This window comes from Acinonyx jubatus, chromosome D2 (assembly GCF_027475565.1).
Source record: "Acinonyx jubatus isolate Ajub_Pintada_27869175 chromosome D2, VMU_Ajub_asm_v1.0, whole genome shotgun sequence".
Lineage (NCBI taxonomy): Eukaryota > Metazoa > Chordata > Mammalia > Carnivora > Felidae > Acinonyx > Acinonyx jubatus.
In genome coordinates this window covers 52,110,884-52,123,567 of record NC_069393.1, presented here as the reverse complement: position 1 = coordinate 52,123,567, position 12,684 = coordinate 52,110,884, and the positions used below count along the sequence as shown (strand labels likewise).

The 12,684-nt window shown below is 40.8% G+C and overlaps 1 protein-coding gene across 3 annotated transcripts in view; it reads left to right on the top strand.

Moving 5' to 3' along the window:
- The window catches only part of MYOF (myoferlin), a 151,313-nt gene that overhangs the window by 63,610 nt on the left and 75,019 nt on the right, over window positions 1–12,684 (top strand). For 2 of the 3 annotated variants that reach the window (XM_015061901.3, XM_015061900.3), the window contains exons 14-19: window positions 1,829–1,897; window positions 1,996–2,039; window positions 4,968–5,050; window positions 7,153–7,191; window positions 11,066–11,190; window positions 12,343–12,459. In XM_015061901.3, coding sequence (XP_014917387.3) covers window positions 1,829–1,897; window positions 1,996–2,039; window positions 4,968–5,050; window positions 7,153–7,191; window positions 11,066–11,190; window positions 12,343–12,459 — 477 coding nt within the window. The remainder of the gene's footprint in view (window positions 1–1,828; window positions 1,898–1,995; window positions 2,040–4,967; window positions 5,051–7,152; window positions 7,192–11,065; window positions 11,191–12,342; window positions 12,460–12,684) is intronic. The other variant, XM_027062643.2, reaches the window with a different exon arrangement.

Below are 12,684 nucleotides of genomic sequence, written 5' to 3'. Positions count from 1 at the left end.
AATGCAGACGCCTCTAGGAAAAAATATTTAAACCACTGTGCTTTCCTTGGAGTGAATTCCTGTTTATTCTTTGTGAAAGTAGCTGACTCCTGATGATCTGGGAAGTCTGCAGGAACACAGATTATTTGAGTCGGAACATGCCAGACTTCTCCACAGGTTTATTTTGGAGTGGAAAGTTTGCAGGACTCAAATTAGAAAATTCAGTCTTTTGAAAGAATAGAATGTGAAGACTATCACTGAATTATGTGGATTACTTCTCAGACCCAAACCTTGTCTTTGTCTAAGGCAAGCTTCCTCACTGGCAACAACAATCCTCAGTAAATGTTGGGGATAGCCCCCCGACGCCCAGCTGCCTGCTCCCCACATGCTTCTCACTTCCCAGGCCCCAGCCAGCCGCCAGAACTGGAGAGCAGGCAGGAGAGCTCCATCCCAGCCCACAGGGATGAGCCAGGAGACTCTTGGTATAGGCACATCCGAGACCACCATGCCTAGTTATAGGCATGAAGACCTAGCGTCTTCTGTACAGTCGAACCATTTGCTTATGAAAGCGAGATTTGGTCAACCACACGCATATCGACCAGGTGTTGCTTTCTAGGAGAGGCAGTGCGTGGTGGAAGGGAGGCGGTGGAAAAGCCCTCTGTTCTGGAGCAAGATTTACGGTTTAGACTGGAGCCAACTCCAGAGGCAATTAAGGCAAATTCCTTTAGCTCTCAGTCTCAATTTCCTGAGCTATAAATCAAGATAATAATAATCCCATAGGATTGTTGAAAGTGTTAATTAATTAGGTTAAGTAATTATTGTGAGCCTATTAAATATGGAAACTGTCCCGTGTGCTAGGGATAGAGAATTCAGCTCTCGTGGAACTTCCCTTGTAGCAGAAGGAACAGCAATAAACAAGCAAATAAGTATTTGAATCATTTCAGATAATACCATGTACAATGCAGAAAAGAGGGCAGAGGACAAGGAGTGATTGGTGCTGGGGGTTGGGGAGAGGAGGTGGGTTTTGCTAGGTTAGCAGGTGGGACACCTTTGAGGAGGTGACATTTGAGCAGAGGCCTGGATGATGTGAGATCTGGAGGGCAGGGGCTTCCAGGAAGAGAGAAGAGCAGGTGTAAAGGCTCCCAAGGAGGAGACACATTTGCAGTGAAAGACACCCCATGTGGCTGGGGTGCAGTGAGCCGGGGAAAGCTAAGAGCTGAAGTCAGATTTGGGGTGGGGAAAGGTAGGCAGGGTTTTATGAGCCAGAGTAGGGTCTGGACTTTAAGCATGCCTGGAGAGCTCACTGAGACTGCTACACAGGGAGTGCCATGAAAGTAAGGAGGCAGGAGAGGGTGTGTGCATCAGACAGGAGCCAACGGCAGGCACCCCGGGGAGATCAGCATCTGGACAAAGCTGTGGTATCAGGAGTGAGGCATGTCCGGGGAAGAGAGATGTGGTGACTGGTTCTAACAGGAGCTGGTTTGGGGAGCAGGGAGAGGGGCTTGTGGGCAGGATCAAAAGATCTGTGTGCATATGTTAATGAAGAGATGCTCACTAGATAGTATGCAGTAAGTGCTCAATAAACATTAACTCTTGCAACATGACCCTAATCCAATGTTAGAAATCTGACGATTGAAAAGTAACTTTTAGTGCATAGATGAGGCAAAGATTAATATTAAACCCATGTTATATTTTACCTAATAGTTAGAAGAGAAATAAACTTTAACCAGGTTACTAAGTATGTAACTGGCTAAATAGACTGCTAGAGTCATAATGTAGTATGCATACATGTGAACTTGCAGAAATTAGAATCTTGAATATCTACTGTTTTGTTTTGATGATTTTACAGGTTTGCACAAATATAATTGAGAAAAATGCAAACCCTGAGTGGAACCAAGTCATTAATCTTCAGATCAAGGTTTGATGTTTTTTTCTTGCAGAAAAATAAGACTATTTACTTTAATAGTTACTGAATAAGTTGAGAAACAACTACTTTGTTCTGTTTCTTCTCAACAGTTTCCTTCGATGTGTGAAAAAATAAAGCTAACAATATATGACTGGTGAGTTAAAAAACAAATTTGTGTCTAATTCAGAATTAAAGAATTGAACACTTGGATATTGCAGAACATTACTCTGATGGTCTAACTCTTACTTTTCAGCCTGTTTCTTTTTCTTCTAGAGGGAGGTGATAAACTGCTCCTGGAATTGGGTGTTTTCTTTTTAAAAAAAATTATTAATGGTATTGCTACAGAAAAGCTTTGTGTATCTTCGTTCCATTGGCTCGTAAACAAGGAAGGGGAAAATAATCTGAAAATGCCCCAAGATAAGAAATCAAGGATTTAAATACTGTTTAGGCTGTCCAAAATAGACTTCAGAAATGGAGTGAACCATTGCTTGAGAAGAATCACCAAAACATTTCAACAGCTATTCTCTGTTATTGTTAGAAAGGAAAATTTCAGGGGTGCCTGGGTGGCGCAGTCGGTTAAGCGGCCGACTTCAGCTCAGGTCACGATCTCGCGGTCCGGGAGTTCGAGCCCCGCGTCAGGCTCTGGGCTGATGGCTCAGAGCCTGGAGCCTGTTTCCGATTCTGTGTCTCCCTCTCTCTCTGCCCCTCCCCCGTTCATGCTCTGTCTCTCTCTGTCCCAAAAATAAATAAAAAACGTTGAAAAAAAAATTAAAAAAAAATAATAAATAAATAAAAAGAAAGGAAAATGGAGAAAGCTACCTGTCTGATTGAATGCAAAGAAAATTCATTGAGAGGTTCTGATGGAATTTTAACTAGATCACCCTCCTAGCGGGGATTGACCATAATAAGGCCATTCTTGTGCATGTTCTAGCTGGATGAGGCATTCAGTTGGCAGTCCTTAACTCCTTGAGATTGAAAATGGCAAATACCATCATCATCCTCATCATCAGCGTTTATACTGGTGTTAGCTACCATTTTTTGGGCACTCTAAGTGCTGTACCATGTGACTTAACTGTAATATCCCATTTAGTCTTTAGAGTAACCTTTTCAGTTGGAGACTATTATCAGTTCATTTTACAGATGAAGATACTAAGGCTCAGAGAGGTCAGGTAACTTGCTCACAGTCACTCAGAAAGTTAGAGACTGAGTTGGGCCCCTGCCCTGTCTGGCTGTCCCCATAGTTTTTCCTTTGACAGAATGTATTTGGCTTTTGCATTGGCACCCTCCCAGTACTATGGCAAAAGGGCACTTTGGGAGGAGGTAGTAAATTTCGTTTTGTTCAATGACCACATCACAGTTTATTGAGGGTCATGGAAGGGTCGTGAAGACAGAAAACCCCTTCCAGTGAGTGTAAGCTTGATTTTAGCACTTGAGACCCTCAGGCAACATTCTGAATGTGTTCCATGGGCCTCAGGAACTCTCAGGAATGTGAATGTGGACCTATAGAGTTCAGGTGACTACTCTGGCTTACTGGCTTTGCAGTGAGTGGTTGTGGATTGAGCCATCCCAGAGTCGTCTGTGGTCACTGCAAATGTGGTTACTTTCTGAACTAATCTGCCCCCTCCAAAGCAATAGTGTAGACTAGGATGCAGAGACAGGCCCTGTTTAACTAAGGAATCCTTGGATCCAAATCTCAGGTTACATATTTTGTAGGGTAGTTGCACAACTGGGGGGAAGCTAAGAGTTCTTTAAATGTAGTCTAGATCCTTTTGGATGAACAGAAAAGATTCAAGAACCATGCTTGTGACTTAATTATCCTTAAGTAATACTTCTTCTCAGGAAAGCTGTGTTTCATTAGTCATTCTTTATAGTCTAATACTATTATACTATACAATGTATAAGATTGTATGTAACATAGACCATTACTATAATGCAGTATAATAATATTACACTGTAGTATTGTCTTTCCCCCAAATACTGAACCTTTCCTCTCTCCCATGGGGTCTTAGATTTCAGAGTGGGTATACTATTAGATTGAATAAAGGAGAGCCTGAAATGGGGCACCTGGGTGGCTCAGTTGGTTAAACATTTGACTCTTAGTTTCCACTCAGGTCATGGTCTCATGGTTTGTGAGTTCGAGCCCTGCATCAGGCTCTGTGCAGACCCTGCTTGGGATTCTCTTTCTCTCCCTCTCTCTGCCCCTCCCAATCTCTCTCTGTCTCTCTCCCTCCCTCTCTCTCTGTCTAAAAATAAATAAATAAACATTAAAATTAAAAAAAGGAAGAATAGGTTGAATTAAGCACAGAGATGTTATTCATAGAAACCTCATTTTTTTACACCTACTGTTGAGCCCATCCAGAGGCCACTTCATGGGTTAGACTTGCATACTTTCTGTGATATCCATGGAAAGATTAATAATAATGTATTTACTTGTAGTGGGAATATTTGTCCCTACCATACAAATAAGATTTAGGTTCTAGGCAAGCAACTGCCCTCAGCTGCCCTCAGCTGTTACACAGTAGGTGCTCAATAAATATTTGAACCGAATTGGAAGGGAATTGTTCTCCCTGTGAAAGACCCATTCATTGTAGTTGTTAAACCATCAGAGTAATCTGTATGAACATGATAAAATCAGACACACACACTTATGTAATGTGATTACATTACACCCATTAGATAACGTACCTATAATTGTTTCATTCATTTTATGACAACGGTATTGAGTGGCCATAGGCAAATCCCTTGACCTGTCTGTAAAAACCTCAGTTTCCATAGCTGAAATGAATTGCCCAGTTAATGTTTCTCAATAGGTAGTTGGAGGACCATCCATATCAGAATCAGTTGAGCTATATACTTGTGTAAATGCGGGTACTTGCTCTCCACCCCTGCTTTTATTGAATCAAAAGCTTGGATAAGAGATGAGAGCTGGGGTTTCCAAGTAATTCTTAAAGTACAGTAAAGCTTGAGGCCCACTGGACAGGATGATTTCTGAGGTCTAGCATCTTTTCCAACTCAACCTTATTATTGTTGAAGTGAAGCTATGTCTTCATAGGTAGAAGCCTTAACCTGCTCTTTTACACAGGGACCGTCTTACTAAAAATGATGTCGTTGGAACAACATACCTATACCTCTCCAAAATTGCTGCCTCTGGTGGGGAAGTGGAAGGTAAGTCCGTCAGCAGACCTGGAACTAGACAGGGTGCAGAACCTCTGAAGCAGAATGAACTGGAATGGCCACCTGGCAATGGAGTTGGTTTCTCAAAAGCCAAAAGTGATGAGCCAAGTGAACTATTTCAGTGATGTTTTGGTGATGACCAACAGAACAATTAATTAGTAACTAATAATTAAGGCAACTAACTGTTTGAAGAATTTGGTTTTCTTGCGCGCATCCAAAAACTCTTCCCAGTAGCTATTTTATAAATTTTTGACTGCCAATACAGAGTGTTGGCAACCTATCTGTTAGAATGGTATTGACTCCAGTCCCTCCAAATATAAAATAATACTCCCTTCTCCACTGACTTCCTTAGCAGGAACAAGGATGTCAGGTAGCAATGAGCCATAAAATCTCCACTCCTTAAGATAATGTGTATTTTGTTTTCGTGCTAAAAGCATTGATAACAAATACACTTTTCTTTCTGTTGTTCTCCATACTGAGAATTACTTGCCTATTCCTGGCATTGGGATTCTGTGCATACACCAGAAATTGTAACAGGAAATGAAGGAGAAAAGCAAAGATGGTAAGAGAGAAAAATTTAATGCTGACATATCAATAATATCAGCAGCTGATTTTTGTTACCAAAACAAAAATAACAAAAATGCTTGTAATTACTAATGTATTCAACATACTGAGTTGAGTAAATTATGTGAGAGAATTCAAGACAGAATATGGTCTTGAGAAACTCAAGCTTCCTCTCATCCTCATTTTGTTTAAGAGGAAACTTTATAGGTTTTAAAACATATATTAATCCAAGCAATGTATAGCATGGATAAGAACCTGGAAGATGTTAGAGATATCGTGAAGAAGACAGAGATTTCCTCTCTCTAGAAGAAAAAAAAAAGGCAATTTGAAATTCCAAGAAAAACAAAATACTGAACAAAGAAGATATAGTTCAGATATAAAGTCATATGTGGCCGTTATTTTAAGCAAATGCTAGAAACTAAGAAAGCTCCCGTCTGCATGCCCTCTGCTGAGTGGCAGAGGGGACCATACAACTGGAACTGTAACAAAGGAAATGTAATCACGACTCTTTCCTCTGCAGAGATCAGTATTTATATGGCTGCTATACTGTTAGCACTAATTGTTTTTTGATTTTTTTCTTTGATGCCTATAGCCAAAGCTCTGAGCAGAATGTAAATGTTATTGCCCATTGCAATGTAAAAGTATGGAAGATAGAGACTAGAAGCAGAAGGAGGAAGGCGAGTGGAGGAAGGGTAGGCATGGTGGTAGCCTTGTCTTATCAAGTGAGGAATCCAGAAATAAAGACTAGATTAAATCATAATGGTAACCCACAGAGTAGTTAAAAAATCATATCAAAACTATGTCAAAATGAGTTATGTCCATTTATCATTGGCAAGAAGTCATTCAATAATTACCTGGAGGTAATTATTCAAAATTTACTGGCATAAGCATTTTTCTTAGTGATATAGCAGTAACATCCAGAAGAATTAAAACCAGAAATTGTTACATGCAGTTTTCAGCCTTGTCTTTGAGGCCTTCTCTCCTTGAAAGCCCTGCAGACTGTCTGTTATGGGTCTCAAAATAACAAGAGGCAGCAAGCATCCCCCGCCTCCCACCCCCAATACACACACAAAAGAAACAAATAATGTACCATGAACTGCAAACTCTGACCTGCACAGCCTCAGACTAAATTAACTTGGGTTTTCTGGCCTTGGTCCCAGTTAAGTCAGATATAAGACAAGTACACGTTTTATTAAAAATATGAAATGTTGGTAACTTCACCAGGCCCTCCTTTGGTGGTGAGAAGCTAGCTCTTCTCAGATGCTTCGCTGCCTTGGGACCAGAGGGATTTGAGTTATTTAATGTGTGGCGCTTCTGCCAATTATCACAAATGTTTGAGCCATTTTGCATATAACCGGTGAGATTGGTATAAATTACAAAAGGGTCATGTCACTTGGGTCTGAAGTTGGTGTTTTTCTGGTGTTGCTAAACCACTTACCTAGCATTGGATTTGATTAACTTTTTCAGTGTCTCTTTTATAATGCCCGTGTTTCTCTTGTGGTTTAACCAGTCGTATTTTTACTATATAGATTTATCATCTTCGGGATCTGGGGCTGCATCGTATACAGGTTTATGCTTTGTAATTTTGCTATCTTCTAGATTTTCCTATTTACTATTGTCTTATTAAGAATGTATCAATTGACTATCTTTAGAACCTTTTTTTTTTAACATTTTGCTGTCTCCAAAGTAGTTTTGCTATAATTTTAATTTTTGTATTTGTGCTCTATGGTTGTCCTGCATGGCTAAAATTAAAACAGATGTGCTAATCAGGCTTTGCTACCATCTCACGTTTTCACCTAGATGCATACCATCCTATTGGGTGCCATTGTAAATAACTGTGAGAGATAACTGTGTCTGTTATTGTTGTTTTTGTTCAGTAGGTAGAGATATGGGGCGTGAGATCAGTTCAAAATGTATGGAGTAACTGTCCCTCACTTTGAACGTGGATCTCTAGGTTGGAAGACACTGAACGATTGTACATTGAAGGCTTCATCTTTCAAACAGGGGGGATCATAACATGTTCTTTCGTCTGCACAGCACTGGCCATTCTTTGCAAGTTTGCTCAATGGTCTCACATTTGACCATCACAGCTCCCCTAATGTTATTGTTCCCCAAATAGATGAGGACTTGAGGCTTACAGAATTGTCATTTTTCAAGTCAACACAATAATCCCTGCCGTGCTAATTACCCAGGCTTGTGTTGAGAAGGGAAAAGAGATACTGCACTGAGAAACCTTTGCAAACAGAAGTTCTGTGCGAATACAAAGCATTATTATTGTCTGCCTTTGTGTTACTGGCACAATGCCCCATTCATATTTGTTTTTAAGAATCAATCTTAATATCTTATACTCGGACTTAATATGAATATAAAGTAGTCCTTTAAGTTTAATTTTTTTTTAATGTTTATTTATTTTGACAGAGAGAGAGAGAGAGAGCATGAGCGGGGGAGGGACAGAGAGAGAGGGAGACACAGAATCCAAAGCAGGCTCCAGGCTCCGAACTGTCAGCACAGAGCCCGACGCGGGGCTCAAACTCACAGACCGCGAGATCGTGACCTGAGCCGAAGTCAGAAGTTCAACCAACTGAGCTACCCAGGCGCCCCTGAAGTAGTCCTTTAAGTTTATAACAAACTTGGCAGATTTGGTAACTCTTCATTCCTTCATTCATTTTTCCAATCAATCCAAGAATATTTATGTGGTAGTTCCCCATGGTAGAACCAGTTCTCAGTGTTTAAGGGATCAAAATAAAATATATTTGAATCCTTCCCCACTCACCAAATGAATTTATAATGTAGTCACAGAAATAGGCGGCTATTTAAAGTTCAAAAATTAAAATATAAAGTGATACGTTATACAAATCCAGAATACAAAGGAGCCTCACAGAGGTGAATGAAGTCTGAAAAATAATGTTTGAAAAGCAGGTCAGAGGGCTGCCTGGGTGGCTCAGTCGGTTAAGCCTCCGACTTTGGCTTGGGTCATGATTTCATGGTTCCTGAGTTTGAGCCCCGCATCAGGCTCTGTGCTGACAGCTTAGAGCCTGGAGCCTGCTTCAGATTCTGTGTCTCCCCTTCTCTCTGCCCCTCCCCAGCTTGCATTCTCTCTCTCTCAAAAATAAATAAACATTTAAAAAATTTTTAAAAAAGAAAGAATGAAAGAAAGAACAAAAGAAAGAAAGAGAAAGAAAGAAAGAAAGAAAGAAAGAAAGAAAGAAAGAAAGAAAAGCGGGTCAGAGGAAAAGGTTGATGGCCAGGCTAAAGAATTTTTGTTTTATGTAGTATAGGCTTTTGAGGAAGGTCTTTGGAAGTTTGATGTGACAGTTGTGCAGGAAAAGTTTGGTGAGTAAAGTTTGGAGGCAGGAAGAGACTTACCTTGTGAGAGAATAAGCTTTCCCTGGAGACCATGCTGAGGCATAAACCCAGAGAAGGAAGGTTCTCCATGTTAATGCATAGCCAGCAAGTCAAAGGGTATAAAATACCTGAAAAGAGATTTGCTTGGACAAAAAGAATTAAGCTGTTGATATCACGGTAACTTGCAATAGATCATTATTGACAATGATTGTCTGCATCCCTGGAAATCTTTAATGAAAAACAAATACTCATGACAAACAACATAATAAGTCACCCATGGGAACTGGCTGGGGGTGAGGTAGGGCTAGGCCAGAGGGATGGGTGGTGTAGTAGAACTATGAAACTCGAGATCTGGGTCTCAATCTGTCATCTTCAGGGACCTTTGACTAGTCATGTCACTTCTATGGGCTTCAATTTGGCCATCCATAATGTGGCATGACTATGGTGCAAGAGTTTTAATGGCCATTCTTACTTGAACATTCTGTGATTCAACTCCTGAAAGTGACTTCCTTTTCTCACTTTGGATCTCTGCTTTAGTCCTCTGCTGTAGTTCCTCACAATGGATATTCTAGCACAAGGAAAGCAATCAAAACCCTGCTTATTAATAATCAAGTAGTCAACTGTGTCCATGTTCCATATGGCAGATTAGAGAAAGCCAAACCAATCCATATGTCCAGATATAATATTCATTTTACCCTGATCATTTGGTAACAGGATAGCACAATCCAGAGAAATCTCTGTTGGAAAAATTCTTGGTCCCATTTGGGTTTCACAAGAAGTTTCCAAACAGGTGTGAAGTATGGCACCCCAAGGCATTACCAAGTCTCACCCTTAGGCTGTCAGTTGTTACTTTCCTAAATCTTAATTTAAATGTTTCTTTTCTCGTGCATTCTTCACCGAGATTGCACTTTAATTAATCTCTGCCAGTGTGCATGGTTCCTACCTCTTCTCAAAAGTGCCCAAGCGCATTTATACATGGTGTAAGAACCTCAAATAATAATTTTTAAAAATTGCAAGAGCACATTTATATATGGTCTGGTCAACTGTTCACTAATGGGCATTCTGCTCAACTGCTAATCCACATTTATCTTTCTCCCTTACATATAATCATAGAGTTGGAAAGGGCCATAGGAGTGATATGGTTAACTTCTCATTCATAGAGGACTTGTCTTGATGATAATCCTGAAAACCCTAGCCTCAACATTTCCTCTGTCACCAGTGTGATCTGTCCCATTGTTTGACATCTCTAATTCCTACAAAGATCTTCCTTACATCGAGTGAAATAAAGAATACCTCCTCGTAGCACCCATCAGTGGCCCTTACTGTGTTTTTGGAAACAAATCCATCCTTCTTCCATATGGGAGCCATTCAGATGGTTGGAGACATTTCCCCATGTTCACCCACAGTCTCCCTTTGACTCCATTTTTTCTTACATTGCCCTCAGTTCCCCTCACTGCACTGGGGAGCAGTCTTGGCTAAGACAAGGTAGCAGAAATATGGAGCATATTGGATGCTCATCAGAGATAGAATGTTTGAATGGGGACTTTATGTTGCTTATAAATATCATATGGTCCTAACCAAAGGCAGGCAGTTCATTGTTATATATAAAAATTTTTAATGTCTCATATTTTTAATAGCATCTGCCATATTTGTACTAACTATTTCAGTCTAAGTGGAATTTGGGGGGAACAAATGCAGTTCATCTGGTATATATCATTTAAATGACTTCCCCAAATTACCAATTACCCCAAACTATCCCAATTACCAATGACATATTTAATACAAGGCCAATTATAAACTTGCAAAAAATGTGAGGATCAACTCGAAAGCCTTATTATTCTTTCATTTGCATAGCATTATCTTTCTGTAATAACAACATAAGTTTACCTGAACTATCCCCTGAATTTTTTGTTTAATGTTTTATAGCAATAAGAAAAGGAAAATACTGCAGGTCTCACAAGTGCTTGTAATTTGCATTAATACAACTAACTCACAAATTAGAAGAAAATAGTCTCACTCAGCTAACTAATAACTAATATCTATTTCAATAGATTAATTGGTAAAAGCCTAAAATCTAATAATGATGTTATCTCTCAGCAAATACAGGAGAAACAGAGGTGGGCTTTGTGCCAACATTTGGACCTTGTTACCTGAACCTTTACGGAAGCCCCAGAGAGTACACAGGATTCCCAGACCCCTATGATGAGCTAAATACTGGCAAGGTTAGTGTCTCAATTAAGATTTATTATTAATGGAATACTTATTAATGTGATTCCTTCTTATAATTGTTATAATTAAGTCTCATATCTAGGGAATCTCTACACACACACACACAGATAGACCCGACATGTGACTGATCAAGTGTTGAAGGACAGAAGTCCCACACTCCTCAAGTCTTTGAATACAAGGCTAGGAAAGGATCCTGGAGACCATCTAATTTGGCAATTACAAATGCACAGCATGGCCATTCCCCCTGTCCTGCACTTAGGGCAGATGTCAGTGATCAATGCTGGCTCTTTCCTAACAAGCAAATGTGCTGCCTCAGAATCCTGTTCGATACTGTGTTCTAGGAATTTACCAAATGATTGGAGGTGACATGCCTGAAGAAACTGCTATCCCTGATCCAATCCAACATCTTCATTTTATAGATGAGGATATGGAGGCCCAGAGACGGGAAATGCTCTTTCCAGCATATTAGAAGCCAAAGTAATGTCTTTGAGTCAGTTCTGAAGGCCCAAGAAAGGGACTGAGGTAGAGATAAACCCCTGAGGGAGCAGGGGTAATGGACTGGCTCTGGAAGTGGAAGCCTTCCCTTCCTCTCCAGAAAATTCTGTTGCCAGCACTGCCAGATATGGAGAGAGGAGTATCCGCTCTTCATCTTTATGCTTAGCTACACCCAAAACATCTTCCTCTTTTATTTCCTGGCTGCTCCGAGACTTGCCCTGGTTGCCAACATGGCAGCCTTCCCTTCCTGAGAAGAGTAGGGAAGGAGCCAAGTTGACACAGATTACGTAGAGTTGCTCTACTGAAGTAGGGTGAGGGAGACTTTGAGTACCTTCCACTCCCACCCCCAGCCTCTGGGAACCTCTTCAGGATCCAGAGCATGGCTTGAAAGCCTCTGACCTAGTCATAGCTAAGATCCCTTTCAGCCCTGGCTCCCCAGCTCTCTTTGGATCCCTTCCTGAAGTCACTGACTTTTCCTTCAGCTACCAAAGACCTGAACCCAACTGAGAGAGTTGTTGACCGATTGAATTTGGAGGTTAGGGCCACAGGAAGGAAACACTAAACTGTAGCTGCATTAGCCTGACTAGAGAGACAGTTCTTTTTGCTGTTGTTCAGGCCTGCAGGAATGATTTCGTGTTATTGCCTTTCAGGGGGAAGGAGTTGCCTACAGAGGCAGAATCTTGGTTGAATTAAGCACTTTTCTTGAAAAGACACCACCAGACAAAAAACTTGAGCCCATTTCAAATGATGACCTGCTGGTTGTGGAGGTAACTTTGGAGTGTGGATGATGCTTGGTATGGAAAAGGGGGTGTTAGGGGATTGGCGGTGGGTGGCTAGTACTGGCCTGCCTGAGCAAGTGGGGACATCGAGGGACTGCAGGATCAGCTGTGGCAGAGTTGGAGCGCTGAGTCATAGCAAGTACCTCTGGATCTATTTAACACCCTCTTGATCTATCTAGAACAGCTGTATGGTGAGTGAGGCTTGCTTCATCT